Below are 17,670 nucleotides of genomic sequence, written 5' to 3'. Positions count from 1 at the left end.
TGCCTCAAACCTTGGAAGTCACTTTGTGTTTCCCACACATGTACCAACAAACCCAAATGTACAGTATATAGACATGTGAAGACACTTAAAACACACACACACACACATGCTCACGTACACACACACACAGACACACTTGAGTGGTCAGGGATATTTCAGGATTAATTCAGACTGTTTGGACTGTGTTATCAGTTGACATAGAAATAGTTGGTGTCCATTTTGTCTTTGTGATATTTGTTTTGTCTTCCTTGGTCCATTGATAGTTTCAGGTCTCCTCTCTAGTAGGCATCTCTCTCAACACTGACAGTGTTAATGTAACTAAAGTGGAAGACCAGTGACCCTCTCAGGACGAGGTCCTTAAGGCTTGAGTAGTACTGTAGGTTTGCTGAAAGCATTGCTTTGTACCACCCATAGAATCTAATCAAAACAATGGACACTGACAGTTTGGAGCTGTGTGATTATGCTATCCTCTCCTTTCGCCTAGTATAATGTTCTTGTAACACATGTATAAATTTTCGTCTTTGGCTGTTGTGTGATGCTGAATCGTCTGAAGATTTAATATTTGCATGCATGCTCCAACAGAGCCTTTTGTGAATGGATGAGATTTTTTGAAAAATATTTTTCAATTGGGTTTTTTTGTTTTGTACAGGAATTTGTGCAAATGTTTTTGTGCTTGATTTTGATATTCACGACCATGTTCTCCTAATTCTGATGAACAACATGATCGCGTCTATTAAGACCTGGAACACACCTGTAACCTCACGGTGGAACAGGAGTTCCCTCCTGCATTTCCCCACCCATCCTACACATCCTTACACATGCTGCAAAGGCGGCTGCAGCCAGTTCAAAGGATCTTATTTTATTTATTTAAAGTTCAGCAACTTTTGCACCACACTGTCACAATTCACATGAAGTATATATGTGAAGATGTACATCAGCTCCCATGTCATTGAAATCCCCTGCAGCTGAAACTATATGAAAGCCTTTATTGTCTTGACAATACATCAATCATCAGCATATGTCTAAGATCAAGGTAGTTGTTACCAGAGTTTTCTCCAATGACAATGCAGGAGGATGAACAGCCTTGTCCCAACTGTATATATGTATGTAAACTATGTAAGTGTCTATATGTCTGTTTTCACTATAACCTATGTCTATATACATAAATAAAATGGTTTATTAACTTAATGGCTCTTCTGTCAATAGTTAACCAATAACAAAAAGTACTTTATGCTGTCATTACTGTTGATGTTATTTAGATGAGCCTAAGTCTACAAATTAACACTTAACATCACACAGTGAGACATGGTTTGATTAAGGTGTATTAACAATACAGGCACGTTACGATTATATGGTCTCTCTTTGCAAAATGGATTACAGATACAATGTTGTGCTTTAAAAATGTGATTTACAAGAACCTGAACAGAAAAGAATAAACATGCTGCTCAAACACTGCTCCACAACTACTCCACACATCTTTTTTAGTTTTTACATATAATTTCAAGCTTAATTCATAGACAAGGGTTAGGGTTAGGGTTAGCTAACTCAAGACAAAACACCAATGACAATCATTTCTTTGTTTTAGTGGTAAGTTCTGTGTTAACATCACAGATCTTTATGTTGAGAAGTCAAAATGGAGTGGCAGGTTTTGTGATGTGACACCAAAGTCAGACTCCCTTCTGTAGCAGCGAATAACATAAAGCAACCTGCAGCAGTTTTCTCAACTTAATAGAGGAACAGTGTATTTGTCAGTTTGGCCACAGGTTTGATGTCCTTGCAAACCCTTTAAAGTTAAAACTGGTGTAACCTTGTGAACCACAGCACTACATAGTTGGAGATCATCTAAACAGCATCTTTATCTTTATCGTCTGTGTCCCACTGAAGTCTCTTTGATGAGATGGCTTTTAAAGCACCAAGGCCTTTCTTTTCCTTCCTATCCTCAGACAGAGCCCTAAAAATCTCACTTTTGCTTCTGCTTGCGTTGTCAAATTTGTCCAGAGATCTGCTGGATGCAACAGAACCCCTACTGGCGGTAGGATATGAAAATCTATGCATCAGAGACTCGTATGCTTTCACTCTGTCCCGTTTTATTTTACCAGAGGAGTTGGAGGAGTCAGGTGGGGTGAGTTCTGGCTCTGCAGGTGGAACCCGCTGTGGAGGAGGTATGCCTAAATCCAAACGTCTACTCGCACTGGAAAAGTCTGGTAGATTTCGACCGATGCCCGTCCACCTTATCTCGGGTGAAACGTCCAAGGTGCTCTGCTGTTCAATACTGGAAACTCCCCATTGGGATAGAGATGCACTTCCGTCATCCACTCTATGGGGTAGACCTGCTTGTGCAACAGAATGGTCTGAAGTGTGACTTCCGCCACTGGAAGGGAAAGAATTGCGTTGCCTTGGAGCTTTGATAATTGTACGTTTATAAGCGATCTGAGAGTAATCGTCATCTGTCATTGCTGTCACATTAGATGAATGTAAGCTTTGTTGTGCAGAGTATCCTGTCACCTCATTGTCGCTCATGCTGCTGGAGGACGAGGAAGTATTTGGCTCTGGTGATGGTGCCTTGATATTCAGACGCCTGCTAATGCGCGGGACACCAGGTTTCAGTTTTGGAACAGCGTGGTCTGTCTCATCCTCACTGTTGCTGCTGGAGAAGGATTCTCTTTGCAGCGGAGCTCTGATGTCCAAAGCCCTTTTGACTTTAGGGATATTTGTGAGTCTCAGATTAGGCCACATTGAGGCGGGCCCGTCCCCCTCTTCTGATGCTAGGCTTTTGAGCTCTACCCCAGCCTTCCTCTCCACCTGAGTTCCACTGCGTGACTCATCAGCAGCATGGGTCACAAGTAAAGAGGTGCGATTCTGGGGAGCTGCCACGTCTGGGACAACACTCAGCTGAGATCTTCCCCTCCACGTGTAATCTGCGTATTCTGTTGAGGTACCCTCACTCTCACTGCTGGATACGGAATCAGACTGTTGATGTAATGGCGAAGTACCAGGAGCCTTTTCAAGGACCTTTGTGTCCAAGTAACTTCCAACACGTGGAGTGCCAAAACCAGTCAGCGGGGTATCTGGGTTTGACTTTTCCTCAGTAACCTTTACTAAGTTCTTATTTAATCTAGTTCTGCTAGTTTTATTTCCAGTCCCACTTTCACCTGTATAAGAGGAGGGCGAGTCAGGTAAAGGTGTCTTTTTTTGTGATGTGATATCAAGACGCTTTCTGAAGCGGGAGACGCCAAGATTCATGTTGTTCCACCTTGACTGGAGCTCTGGGTTTATCTCTGGTGTTGGGCTGATGTTGTCATTTGTTGGTTTGTCCCTCAGGTCATCAGTAATAACTGTATACTTTTCTAATTTGATAGTGTGATCTGTCTTTGGTTTGGGAGAAATGTTTATCAGGCTTTTCGGTGACCATGTAACCTTGTTGCCTCTGTTCTCATCCTCACTCTCGCTTGAGGAAGAGTTTGATTCATACTGTCGAACGTCTGCAGATGTACTGTCAAGTACGAGATCTGGTTGTGGTGATGGGGCTTTAATATCCAGACGTCTTCTCATCTTGGGGATACCCAGATTAATGTTATGCATCACTTTCTGTTGCTCTTGAGTTGTGATCCTGACACCATCTTTGTCCATCTCATGTTTCTCAGTGTGACTTGAAAGTGTCCCATTAGCACTGCTGGAAAAGCTGGAGTCTGCTGGTTGTGGTGGTCCTCTGATATTTAAACGCCTGTTTATCGGGGAGAAACTTTTTTTCATGTCAGAAAATTTTGTCACTGGATAATAATTTGTAATCCCCGCAACAGTTCTGTCTCTCTCCACTTTCACCGGTAGGTATGTACTTTCACTGTCACTCTTGTCACTGCTGGAAGATGACTCAGTTGAAGGTGAGTGTGTCTTAATATCTAGGTGCCTTTTGATACGAGGAGCGCTGCTGAGACCTAGTTCAGGCCATCTTGGATCTGGATGTGGTTTTATTGTCATTGATGGGTTGCTTATATCTTCTGTATACTCCTCTTGCTCAACTGAGCTGCTTGATAAGTAATGGGGACCCATTTTATTGGCTTCCTTTATCTTTCCTTCCACTGTACTCTCATCACTTAACGATTTAGGAGGTGATGTTCGGGCTTTGATGTCCAAACGTCTCTTTATTCGAGTAATATGGTTAAGATTTACAGCAGACCCCAGTGGATCATAACTTACTGTTTCAGATTTGTGCAACGGAAATGTTGAAAGATTGACCTTGCCCTGTTCATGTTTCTTTATCGGAACAATATCAACCTTCGTTGGCCTCGCTTTATGATGTGTAATATCTTCCTCATTGTCACTACTAGAAGACGAATTAGAGTCTGGTGATGGTGCTTTGATATCCAGACGCCTCTTGATGGTAGGGATATTTTCAAGATTTAGGGCAGGCCATCTTGCATCTAGATCACGATTTGCTTTTTGCGATTCTTTCAAAAGAAGCCCTGAACGGTGAAACTTCATTGATGTCTTCTTCTCGGTGTGACCTGTTGTTTCATCTTCACTGTCACTACTAGAAGATGAATCAGGAGATGGTGATGGTGCTTTGACATCCAGACGCCTCTTGATTGTAGGAATATTCAGAAGATCTAGGGCAGGCCACCTTGCATCTGGATCATGAGTTGCTGTTTGAGATTCTTTCAAAAGAAGCCCTGAATGGTCAACCTTCTGTGGTATTGTCTTCTCTGTGTGACCTGTTGTTTCATCATCACTTTCACTACTAGACGATGAATCAGGAGGAGGTGATGGTGCTTTGACATCCAGACGTCTCTTGATGGTAGGAATATTTTCAAGATCTAGGGCAGGCCACCTTGCATCTGGATCATGAGTTTCTGTTGGAAATTTTTGCAATGGAAGCGCTGCATTGCCCACCTTCCCAGGCCTCTCTGCGGCATGTGTTGTTTCATCATCACTGTCACTACTAGAAGATGAATCAGGGGTTGATGGTGCTTTGACATCCAGACGCCTCTTGATGTTGGGGATATTTTCAAGATCTAGGGCAGGCCACCTTGCATCTGGACCATGAGTTGCTGTTTGAGATTCTTTCAAAAGAAGCCCAGAATGGTGAACCTTCTGTGGAATTGTCTTCTCTGTGTGACCTGTTGTTTCATCTTCACTGTCACTACTAGAAGATGAATCAGGAGATGGTGATGGTGCTTTGATATCTAGACGCCTCTTGATGGTAGGAATATGTTCAAGATCTAGGGCAGGCCACTTTGCATCTGTATCATGAGTTGCTGTTGGAAATTTGTGCAATGGAAGCGCTGCCTTTCCCACCTTCCCAGGCCTCTCTGCAGCATGTATTGTTTCATCATCACTGTCACTACTAGAAGATGAATCAGGAGGAGGTGATGGTGCTTTGACATCCAGACGTCTCTTGATGGTATGAATATTTTCAAGATCTACAGCAGGCCACTTTGCATCTGGATCAAGATTTGCTGATGGAGATGTTTTCAAAAGAAGCCCTGAATGGTGAAACTTCTGCGGTATCGTCTTCTCTGTTTGACCTGTTGTTTCATCATCACTTTCACTACTAGAAGATGAATCAGGGGGTGATGGTGCTTTGACATCCAGACGCCTCTTGATGGTAGGAATATTTTCAAGATCTAGGGCAGGCCACCTTGCATCTGGACCATGAGTTGCTGTTTCAGATTCTTTCAAAAGAAGCCCAGAATGGTGAACCTTCTGTGGAATTGTCTTCTCTGTGTGACCTGTTGTTTCATCCTCACTGTCACTACTAGAAGATGAATCAGGTGATGGAGCTTTGACATCCAGACGCCTCTTGATGGTAGGAATATTTTCAAGATCTATAGCAGGCCACTTTGCATCTGGATCAAGATTTGCTGATGGAGATTCTTTCAAAAGAAGCCCTGAATGGTCAACCTTCTGTGGTATCGTCTTCTCTGTGTGACGTGTTGTGTCAATATCACTTTCACTACTAGAAGATGAATCAGGAGATGGTGATGGTGCTTTGACATCTAGACGTCTCTTGATGGTAGGAATATGTTCAAGATCTAGTGCAGGCCACCTTGCATCTGGGTCAAGATTTGTTGTTGGAGATGTTTTCAAAAGAAGCCCTGAATGGTGAAACTTCTGCGGTATCGTCTTCTCTGTGTGACCTGTTGTTTCATCTTCACTGTCACTACTAGAAGATGAATCAGGAGATGGTGATGGTGCTTTGACATCCAGACGCCTCTTGATGGTAGGAATATGTTCAAGATCTAGGGCAGGCCACCTTGCATCTGTATCATGAGTTGATGTTGGAAATTTGTGCAATGGAAGCGCTGCATTTCCCACCTTCCCAGGCCTCTCTGCAGCATGTGTTGTTTCATCATCACTGTCACTACTAGAAGATGAATCAGGAGATGGTGATGGTGCTTTGACATCCAGACGCCTCTTGATGGTAGGAATATTTCCAAGATCTAGGGCAGGCCACTTTGCATCAGGGTCAAGATGTGCTGTTGGAGATGTTTTCAAAAGAAGCCCTGAATGGTCAACCTTCTGCGGTATTTTCTTCTCTGTGTGACCTGTTGTTTCATCATCACTTTCACTACTAGAAGATGAATCAGGAGGGGGTGATGGTGCTTTGATATCTAGACGCCTCTTGATGGTAGGAATATGTTCAAGATCTAGGGCAGGCCACTTTGCATCTGTATCATGAGTTGCTGTTGGAAATTTGTGAAATGGAAGTGCTGCATTTCCCACCTTCCCAGGCCTCTCTGCAGCATGTATTGTTTCATCATCACTTTCACTACTAGAAGCTGAATAAGGAGGAGGTGATGGAGCTTTGACATCCAGACGTCTCTTGATGGTAGGAATATTTCCAAGATCTAGGGCAGGCCACTTTGCATCAGGGTCAAGATGTGCTGTTGGAGATGTTTTCAAAAGAAGCCCTGAATGGTCAACCTTCTGCGGTATTTTCTTCTCTGTGTGACCTGTTGTTTCATCTTCACTTTCACTACTAGAAGATGAATCAGGAGATGGTGCTTTGACATCTAGACGCCTCTTGATGGTAGGAATATGTTCAAGATCTACGGCAGGCCACCTTGCATCTGGATCATGAGTTGCTGTTGGAAATTTGTGCAATGGAAGTGTTGCATTTCCCACCTTCCCAGGCCTCTCTGCAGCATGTGTTGCTTCATCATCACTGTCACTACTAGAAGCTGAATCAGGAGGAGGTGATGGTGCTTTAATATCCAGACGCCTCTTGATGGTAGGAATATTTTCAAGATCTAGGGCAGGCCACCTTGCATCTCGATCAGGATTTGCTGTTTGAGATTCTTTCAAAAGAAGCCCTGGATGGTGAACCTTCTCTGGGATCGTCTTCTCTGTGTGACCTGGTGTTTCATCTTCACTGTCACTACTAGAAGATGAATCAGGAGATGGTGATGGTGCTTTTACATCTAGACGCCTGTTGATTGTAGGAATATTTTCAAGATCTAGGGCAGGCCACTTTGCATCTGGATCAAGATTTGCTGTTTGAGATTCTTTCAAAAGAAGCCCTGAATGGTCAACCTTCTGTGGTATCGTCTTCTCTGTGTGACCTGTTGTTTCATCCTCACTATCACTACTAGAACATGAATCAGGAAGGGGTGATGGTGCTTTGACATCCAGACGCCTCTTGATGGTAGGAATATTTTCAAGATCTAAGGCAGGCCACCCTGCATCTGGATTTTGCTGGAATTTACTAGAGGATGAATCAGGAGATGGTGATGGTGCTTTGATGTCTAGACGCCTCTTAATGCGTATTTTATTATCAAGATCTAGGGCAGGCCAATGTGCGTCTGAATCACGACTTGCTGTATGAGATTCCTGAAACTGAACACTTGTCTTGTGCATCTCTCCAACACCCAAACTGACTCCACGCCACCTTGACCGTGGCATGGGTTTAATTTTCTCTCTTGTTTCTCTCTCCCCTGCAACTATCCCGCTGCTTGGCTTATAATATTCTCTCACCTCTTCTTTGTTTACTTTTTCATTGACCGTGTTCTGCATTTGCTCACTGTCGCTGGATTGAGAGGAAGAGGTTTGCTCTGGTCTCTCTGCAGACCTTAGTGTGTCATGTGGGTTTGTGAGCTTAGATTTATTGTGGTTGTTTTCTGTATCTTCTTCCTCCTGGTCTGGATTCACAGTGTATTGCGTAGGCTCATCCGCACTGAGAGATGAGCTGCAGCTGGACACATCATCCCTGCTTTGGATGTCTGAAGTGGGCAGAACTTTACGTTTGGAATAATTAAAAGAACCGAACAAACTGCTGGACCTCGCAGAATTGCTTCCAACTGAATCACTAAACTCAAATTGTTCTTCATTCTCCTGCCACAAGCCAGAGTCTGTATGTTTGGTATCATCCGCATGTGGTGACCAATCTGTAAAGGGCTCAGAAGAAAATTCAGACATTTCCCTTGTCCTCTCGATGGCTAATTCTTCCACTTCTACTATTTCAGATGTTGAGGAATCAGCTCCCTGCTGTACAGAGTCTTCTGCCCGCTGCAGAGACTTGGGTGATGTGTGGGCTCTCTTGTTCATTCGATCCTTTTTTAATTCTCGGTCAGATAGTGAAGAATCTGAGCATGAAGACAAACTTCTCTCCTCTAGCTTTTCAGAGTCTGGGATGTTGTCAAACTGCACTCTGTGTTTGCGTCTTGTATTAGTGGTGCCTGAGATGTCTCTTGCATCTCGCTGTTTATTTCCTGGATTTATCTGTCGTGAGCCGTTTTCACTTCCTGAGTCTCCAGCTGTGTGCTCATCCTCCTCAGTGTTTGTTGCTTCTCCGCTTTGCTGATTACCACCGGCTACGGTATCATAATATTCTACATTAATATCTTCTCCAGTGTTGACGGTCCTAAATGTGACTCTCCTTTCCCTGTGAGTTACGATCTCTTCTGGTTCCTCACCCTCGGAGTAGGCTTCATTCTCATATTGTCTTTGTTCTGAAGATGAGACAGAGTTAGTTCCAGTTGGGTTTCTCTTGTTAGTGATCTTTGTGCAAAGAACCTCAATAAAAGGTCTAGCTAAGACCCCAAGGATAAAGGCTATCAGAAACGTAATGAAAACTGACAGACACACTGCCAGAGCCAGGTCAGACTGTGTAGCTCCCTGATTCCTTTCTTGACCTATCCTGTTTGTGGTGATTTGGGGGATAACTTGTCGGATATTTCTGGGCAAACTTCTTGTTTTTCTTCTTGCATGTTCTACTCTCCTGATTTGAAGGTTAAAAACAGAAACAACCTCATGGTCTTCAGTCATACACACATATAGTCCTTTGTCTTTGTCAGTTACGTCACCGATGAGCAGAGAAGCCTGAGGTCCGCTAACAGATTCTTGACCACTGGGCGTCAACCACAAGGAATCTACAGAAAAGACAACATTAACCTGTAGTCAGGTTTACCTCCATTATTATATATGTAAGCTATTACATATGCTTTTTTATACTTTTGACTTTGTTACCTTGTTTAGAGCAAGACAGAAGTATCTCAGAGCCGCTGTAGACCGTCACATCTTGATGGAGCTCTGGACTGTTTTCAGAACCAAAACAGTTTAGGTCATCCTCCTCCAACTGTAGCAGGTCCTTGCCTGAGAGGACAGATGGGAGAGCACACACAACGCCCCAGGTCTGCAGGCCTCTGTTGCTGTCATAGGCCATACGCCTTCTTAGACTTCGCATGCTGCAGTCACACTGCCACCTGTTCCCATCCAGCCTAACTTCTGACCCAATGGTATGCAGGGAGAGGTACATCGAAGGATGGAGGTTGGTCAACATGTTGAAGCTCAGATCAAGGACCTTTGAGGAGGAGAAACACATGGACATATGGCGGATGAGACACAATTTGATGGCTAATGCATTAATAGATTTAAGATACATAGTCTTTTAAATATATATATATTTTTTCCAAAAATATATGCGAACAATATCAAATTAAGGAAAAATATAATAAATAAAATATGCTATATATTACTCCTCAACCTAAAAACAATAAACTTCCATCTTACTTTGAGCTCGGCTAAATCTTGGAACATCTGTGGATGGAGACTCGTGATGAGGTTATGTTTTAGGTGGAGCTCTTTTAGCTGTCGAAGATGTCTCAGTTCTCCTGGTCGTAGAGTTGAGATCCTGTTGAAGGAGAGCTGCAGAACCCATAAGGATGCACTACGTTCCAGCCCTGGATGACAGAAAATAAGGGCTGTAATATGACTTCAACAACAACGACCAAGAAGGGGCGGCTCCTGAAGGGAGAAATTTACCTTGTGTTACAGGTTTTCAGTGATAACAGGTCTCTTTATCTCTTGTCCTCTGAGTCCTGTGTTGCTCAACATTTGTCAATGTGATTTTCAAGGTGGAAACTATATTTTGAAGTATAATATTGATTTGTTTACATTTCCAAAGTGTTTAAATGCTAAGATTAGGGCCTCCATGTGTGGTCTTGATAGCAAATAGTGTAAAATTCCCAAATCAATGAATTCAAGGGAAGGGGGTCCTTTCCTTGAATATGAATCTAAACTTGTCTGGTTTATTTTCTGTGTAAACACTTTTACTTTGCTACTAATTAGGGGCTGAGAATTTTTTGCAAGGAGCTCATTCAGTCTTATCCTTTTCACTCGCCTGAGACAATCCCTGTTAGTCTTCTGGGCTGGAGTCAGCCGCTGTGAGTCGGGGCTTCATTAGAGAGGCACTGAGGGTTCTGTGAGCTGAATACCAAACAGGAGAGAATTCTATGACTGTCAACGCAGCTCCTGCTAAGTGAATGGGCTGTCCACACATGCCTTTAGAACAACCATTGTGAATATGTTTATTTGCAACACACTCTGCTGTTGAACCAAGCAGAAGGAATGCTGTGAAATTACATGATGCAGGGGAAAACTAAAATGCTGCATTGGATGTTTACCCCTTTCGTTGAGCCACTGGAATGTCAATAAAAGCTGTGACTGGCTGACAGCTGTACAGTGTCATTATCTTGGGAGGTTTAATCATTTCTGAGTAGAGCGCAGTACCAAAGATAAGGGATATCAACAAGAGGGTTTGTTTAAAGTGAAAATAAAATGAACAGTAACAGCAATGCACACAGCTCACACATGTAGTCTTCCATTATGAACACATTGTTAGACATTAGCCCATGCACATTAACATTTTAACCAGAGTTTTGTTGACAGTGTGGTGTGAGGTAAATCTATATTTCAGGTCTTTGTTATGGACATTCCTCAATGACATTCCACAGGACAATATAAGTTGTACATTATGAACGTTGTGTAACTTCACTATCAGAGGCCCTGTTTTTTATGACCCGCGAAGAGAAATGTAAAAAAATAAGGGACGTTCATGTGTAATTTATGTGATCAGATCTTATGGGCCAGTGATAAACAACCTGGGGTCCGGACCCATTGGTTGGAAAATGATAATGGAATAGGTAAGAACACAATAAACGTTCTGCTACATAAATTTAAATTAACCTATTTATCTTTAAACTTTGATTTGTTTGCAAAATTTTGATGGTTTAACTCTTCGTGCTCTGAAATCTGAATCTAAAAAGCTCATACGTCAATTGTGTGTGTAACTCTTGTCTACCTTTACATTACATTACAGAAACTACAGTAAACGTATATGATGGGCACACACTCAGAAAATAAACATTTAATATAACTGTTTAACCTTAGATCACATTGGGTGATGTCTATACGTCATGAATAAGTTAATACACAACGTTGTGAACACTATCATACACATTATTGTTTATGTATTTTTTTCCATTAATTCATCATTTTGTCTTTTTATGTTGATGGCTAATGCATCTTTGAGATAATATATGTATATGTATACTTATAGTATTGTAGGACTATTACATTCTTAATATTACTACAAATGTGTTGACAACAGTGGAAAGAAACTAAGTACATTTACATCTACCAAAGCTGAGAATATACATTTATCACTTTAAAACTTACACTACATTTCTGATGGAAAGATTGTAGTTTTATTATAGCTGCATATGTTTAATAGCAATAGTTACAAACTGAGTTTTTGTATGCAAAATATGATCAGCTTATCAATACGAAGTTTAGTTGTAGATAAAAATACCCCATAAAACAATCACAATTTGCCCCACCTCTAAAAGGAATGCACATAAGTAACAAGGATCCAGTTATACTGAGCAGCAGTGTAACACTGGCAGGAGCCTTTCTAAGGAAACTTCAGTTTTGATATTTCATGATGTTTCTTTTTAGAAATACTCAAGTTATTTTACTTCACACTACATGTTTCAATTAAGGCTTTTTATACTGTGTTATAACTACATTAACTTTAGGAAATTGTCTAAATACATCCACACGGGTAGATGAAAATTCTGATATCACAGATCAAAGTACAGATCACAATATTAATGAGCGGAATATCCTGAATATGTGCTTAACAACTGATAAATGTATGAAAATAATATATCACGATATGTTGGCCCACCTACAGTGTATAGGTTTGGATTGTCATACAGTTTCTCTGCAGACTGGAAGCAGTGGTTATTATGCTGTTCATGTTCTGTGACAGTGGTTTAAATATGGGCGTATGAGTGTATTAGACTCACCCTCTGGGAGTTGTTTCAGCTGATTCCTCTCAACAGATAGCAGCTGCAGGGCGGGGGCCCAAGACACACATCTGCGTCTGCTCGAGAGTCCCAATCGTCCTGAATGTCTACCTCTGACAGATTGGGTTCCCAGGTTTGTGTCTATGCAGAGTGACAAGCGTGTGATAGTGTTGTTTTCCAGCCATACATTCCTGAGGTTCCGATATGGCCGGTGGAGTGTAACAGTATCGAGGCGATTTTGAGACAAGTCCAGCCAAGTGACAGAATCTTGGATGTGCTGCGGCAACGAGGAGAGGCCAGAGGACGAGCAATTCAACAGGGACGCTCTCTGACAGGTGCACGACTCGGGACAGGCCGGTGGGGGAGAGGAGCAGTGGAGGCCAGGGGAGACGAGGAGCAGCACAGCAACCAAGAAGGGCACCTGTACCACTGCCATCGCTGCCGGACCCAAAAGTACACATTGATCATTAATGTCAATGAAGGGAATTGACAAAAACATTTAAAAAAAAAGTTTCCTATTAAAGTGTTACGTAACATTATCAGTTTATACAATCTATAAATCATTAAATGCTAAACTTAAACATGTTACAATATTACTGTCAAAAAACATCCAACTCACCCGTGTGTCCACTCTTCTCCGAGCTGACAGGAAACCTTGTGCCTCTTCTTAAACCCAGGCTTCTGTCAGTGTATTAACCTGGACCGTATCCACCAGTTTCTGATCAAAGTCTGAACGCATATTTTGCTGCGTCTAGCTTAACAAGCCCTTGCCCGAAGACACCACTCTGTGATTCATTCAATCATTTACATGTGTAGTTAATGTCTTACTGTCATTGGTTTCGGCTAAAAGTTATGATAGACAACCGATCCTGAAGATTTATGACGAAGAGAGCCGTGCCCTTGCTTTACACGTGCTATAAGATAATAAAACAGCATAGTGAGGCACTGTCCTATTTTATGGTTACTAAGGCCGATGACAACAAGTTTCACATAGCAACATGTTGCTTTATTGAAACAAACATAGCATTGAAATGTGGGACATATTTTTCCATATAGTGGTTCAAAATTACTCAATTCTTTCCAAACAGGCACCAGGTCTGCAATGTTCTGAGAACAACTACTTCATGACATCAATAACAAATGTTCTTAACATCACTACTGTTTAGAAACAGACAATCCAAGGCAAAATAAAATATTTTATGGTATATTGCACAAAATTCAAACAACACAATATAGGCATCAAACAAGCTATTGATTGTTTCCACTCATCTGACATTCATGAACACATAACATTTAAAGAGAAATGCATTAATCTGTAGTATAACTTAGTGCAAACACTCTTTTGTTTTGCAATAGTGAATTTCCTCACTGTAAAAAGCTTCTGCAACAAAATTAGAATACTATACATATATATCTCAGATCATCCCTTGTAAATCCATTGACACTTGCATGATGGAGAGACATAGATGTGCAGAAAAAGGCCTGTTTAGCATTACTGGATGGCTTAAAAATGTATCACTCATGTTACAGTTCATCCCAATTCTGTGCATATTACTTGATATAATCTTAGTGTCTCACTCAAAAAAATAATAAAGAGAGTATCAAACACAGCTGCCAGGAACAAAGAACAGCAAATAAAATCATATATAACCCCTCCACATGGTTTTTACTCCCGGTTAGTAGTTTACTACTGACACCTAGCTAAAACTAATGTAGTTTAATACAAGTCCTGCAGTAAATTCAACTTTCATGGACGTTATAATGTTCAGTTTTAGGAAGGTGTTGATTCAGCTTTCTAGTAATTTTGGATGTGGAAATTTGTGGTGCTGTTGATTAATATTTTGTCTAAAGCGTTTATCTTTATCTGAAAACAGAAACACTTGTCTGTATTAGGTAATAACAGTTCAACAGCACCACAATCTACATCCTCAAAAGAATCAACACCTCTCTGAAACAATTTAAATAATAACTGAACTTTAAAGCATTCATGGAGGAGGATTTACTGCAGGATTGTTATTATTAGAAAGCGTCAGTTTTAGCTCGATCTACCTTTTAAACTGCCAACTTAGTGTATAATACTGGACGGTAAGGCAAAAATAAATACCGTAGACTTTAATTGCGACAGGCAATGTAAACCACAATACGATTTTATCTGTAGGAGTGTGAAGCGCTTTCATGGCATAATAGAGTTTTAATAAATTTGGCAACTTTGCAGAAAAAATCAAAAATACTTCAGGATTTCTGTTAATATCTTTGGCCAAGTGGTATCGATCTCTATCATTCCTGCTCTGCAAAAAAAATACGGAATACAGAATTTGTCAGGTGAACCACAGAGGTACAGTATTGTTATGTGCAAGTCATGATGAATTTCCTATAGAAAGTCCTGTTATGCAAAATATGTAATCTGACTTGATTGGTGATTTACGCAGATTCCAGTCAGGCCGCCTAGTGAGCTTTTCCACACGGGTTGTCTGACGTCTGGCACCCCATGTTGGGATACTTCACCTTCACGCGGAACAGAGTCCCGTCCGCACACATGCACAGCTTGTACCTCTCCATATCTTGATCGAAATACACATCTCCTGCTGAGTTAGGGATGCGTGTGGTATTGAACATGACTGATCCATTGAGGACGATGCTGTTTTCCTGCAAAGAGAATAAATCCATGATCCATGTGTCCTCTGGGTCTCATCTTCATCTTCCTCTGCTTTATGCTGCATTTATGCAATTCACATCAAACACATGTCCATACTTACAGCTCTTAGCTCAATGCCTCCACCCACTTTGAACTCTACGGTCCGGCCCATGATGTTGACCCCCTCATTACCACGGATAATAGCCTTGCTGTCCCCTTTAATGTTCAGGTCAGATGATGCACTGCTGGTGATCTGAAACCAGAAACAACCAGAGACATTTAAGGGCGTTCATATAAAAAGATATTAGGATACTCCAAGATTGTCTGGGCTGTGTATGCTCAGCCGTTGCCATATTGAAACCTTAATTTCTAACAGGGTCCAAACTTCCTTCATTTTTTTTATGATCTATTTATTCATGGCACTTTATGAGTCATTATGAGTCACTGTGAATAGTACAAGTATGTGTTGCATGGGTTGTAAAACACTGATCAATCAACTATGTTTTGGTTACAACTATCAGACAGTTACTCGCCACATACACACCCTTTCTGTGGACGCCTTTTTAACGCTGAGGACTTTGACTCCTTTGGGCAAATGGAACTCATGGTTTTCAAAGTCCGTACTGAAGTACGTGGTCTGTGTGCGAGGGTCCGTGAACGTTATTCCAACATCACTGACGACCGAGGTCTTGTCCTTTTCTACACTAAGCTTAGATGTGCCTTGCTGGAACACAACCTGGAACGACAGAAGTGAAGTAAAGAGAGGAGTTCTTCAACTACATTACACAAAAGCAGTGTAGAAATGTTTGAATGATTAGTCGTCACTGTAAATGTGCTCTGTGTCTCACCGGGTTGTTGTTGCCGACAATCACCAGGTCCTGGTCCTTACGGCCTCCTACTGTGCTCTTGTGCAGCGGGTGAACGATGCCCATGTCCGCCTTCTGTTTGAAGCGCAGCAGGCCACTCTCATGGAACTCCATACTGTCACAGCCATTCGGACCAATACGGATCACAGTCCATATGACTAGTGTGATCTGAGGGACAGCGTAAGACCAGGGTTCATGATTCTAGTACCAACACAGTGATTGCTCGAAGAGGATCAATTTAAAATAAATTTTGGCTCTTATTACTCACAATGAGGTTAATTAAGGCGAGGAGGAAGAGGAGGACGATGATGCAAATGGCCATGTTTCCCTTACGTCCTCTCAGCCCTGTCTTATGAAGACGCTCTTCTTCTATGGGGACATAGCCAGCTTTAAAGTTACTGTTGTGTTCCTTGTTGATGTTGCGTCTTTCTATGGCCTTTTCTCTCATGGACTTCTTCACCGGCCCGTTGGAACTCTCCTGGATGGAAAGAAATCAATCGTATAACTCTAAAATCTAGAATTGGTGTGATACCATTTCAATAATGTAATTCATTTTAAGTCATGACACTTAAAAATAACCTTACATATACTTTTACAACACCATAACATGCTCTACATAGAGAGACCTATTACAATCATAATTCTAACCACAATCTTGGATCCATTCACCAAAAACCTGTGTGTTTTTTACATGTGGAGACTGTTAACATACTTTTCTCATGAAGATTGATCAAATGTAGGGCTGGGCAATAAAACAATATCAATAAATATTACAATATATTTGTTCAAAAGCTACATAACAAAGGTTCAATATATGTCTAAATACTGCCAATGCATTGAACATAAGTGAGAGGTATAATAACACAGAATTGATCTTCATCAGGTTTGTAAGTGTAAATCATTTTGTGTTTAAATCCACGACCTTCACTCAGGAGCAAAAAATCTGTGTTTTAACTTAAAATAAATAGCGACGTGATAATTATTGATATTAACTGATATAAAAACATTTATCTTAATATATGTTAACCATGTGGCCCAGTCCTAGTAAAATGGTTTATATATATACACAATAATGTCTTGTCTTTACTTAATGTTCCATACACGTAACAAACTCGATCTTAGTTAATATTTCCTCTGTCTCTTGTGTGTTGGAATGTATCTCAGTGAAATGCCCCGCGACTCCCTGTCTGTGGCCGTGACTAAAAATAAACTCAACTCCTCTGAGCAGTAAAATGCCAATACACGTACCTGTCTTATTATTACAAATGTAACTCTTGTCTCTATATTTGCTAATTTACCTATTTGCCAGGCAGCAGGTCTGAAGGTGCTAAAATAAAACCATCTTCATTTGCCTAACGCTGTCCACAATAACACACCGGAGGCCAGTGTTTATTACACTGACACAACCGTACGGCCCAAGAAAAGACTGAAACATTTATATCTGTTTACATCAGGTTCCTCGGGACCTTACAGCACAACGCATTAACGAACATCTCGGCTAAAAACAGCGTAAACGTCAGAATAAGAAGAAATATCGCACGGACCTGCTCGGACGCCATGTTGACTCTCTCTCTCTCTCCTG

The 17,670-nt window shown here is 41.3% G+C and overlaps 2 protein-coding genes across 2 annotated transcripts; both read right to left on the bottom strand.

Moving 5' to 3' along the window:
• Positions 1-966: 966 nt before the first annotated feature.
• Positions 967-13,271, bottom strand: LOC133010084 (uncharacterized). Its single transcript, XM_061077503.1, has 5 exons — positions 13,207-13,271; positions 12,588-13,025; positions 10,009-10,178; positions 9,466-9,799; positions 967-9,368 (listed from the first exon to the last, which is right to left on the bottom strand). Exons 2-5 carry the CDS (start codon positions 13,021-13,023, stop codon positions 1,843-1,845), a joined length of 8,466 nt encoding a protein of 2,821 aa, XP_060933486.1. The 5' UTR covers positions 13,024-13,025; positions 13,207-13,271; the 3' UTR covers positions 967-1,842.
• A 300-nt stretch (positions 13,272-13,571) lies between these two features.
• sgcb (sarcoglycan, beta (dystrophin-associated glycoprotein)) lies at positions 13,572-17,670 on the bottom strand. Its single transcript, XM_061077669.1, has 6 exons — positions 17,633-17,670; positions 16,357-16,566; positions 16,071-16,256; positions 15,767-15,958; positions 15,344-15,475; positions 13,572-15,233 (listed from the first exon to the last, which is right to left on the bottom strand). The coding sequence occupies exons 1-6, from the start codon at positions 17,645-17,647 to the stop codon at positions 15,033-15,035; spliced, it is 936 nt and encodes a 311-aa protein (XP_060933652.1). The 5' UTR covers positions 17,648-17,670; the 3' UTR covers positions 13,572-15,032.

The sequence above is a fragment of the Limanda limanda genome, chromosome 9, assembly GCF_963576545.1.
Source record: "Limanda limanda chromosome 9, fLimLim1.1, whole genome shotgun sequence".
Classification (NCBI taxonomy): domain Eukaryota; kingdom Metazoa; phylum Chordata; class Actinopteri; order Pleuronectiformes; family Pleuronectidae; genus Limanda; species Limanda limanda.
The sequence above is the reverse complement of the archived record's forward strand: the minus strand, read 5'-3'. Positions and strand labels throughout refer to the sequence as shown.

What these genes read in the sequence shown, in the direction of transcription:
- sgcb (XM_061077669.1), bottom strand. An exon ending in TTGTCGGCAACAACAACCCG is followed by an intron (nt 15,959 to 16,070) that starts GTGAGACACAGA and finishes CTGTCGTTCCAG; the next exon opens with GTTGTGTTCCAGCAAGGCAC. An exon ending in AAAAGGCGTCCACAGAAAGG is followed by an intron (nt 15,476 to 15,766) that starts GTGTGTATGTGG and finishes TTCTGGTTTCAG; the next exon opens with ATCACCAGCAGTGCATCATC.
- LOC133010084 (XM_061077503.1), bottom strand. Translation starts at nt 13,023, where the DNA reads ATGGCAGTGGTACAGGTGCCCTTCTTGGTTGCTGTGCTGCTCCTCGTC. An exon ending in GCTGAAACAACTCCCAGAGG is followed by an intron (nt 10,179 to 12,587) that starts GTGAGTCTAATA and finishes TCTGTCATCCAG; the next exon opens with GGCTGGAACGTAGTGCATCC. An exon ending in AAGATTTAGCCGAGCTCAAA is followed by an intron (nt 9,800 to 10,008) that starts GTAAGATGGAAG and finishes TCCTCCTCAAAG; the next exon opens with GTCCTTGATCTGAGCTTCAA.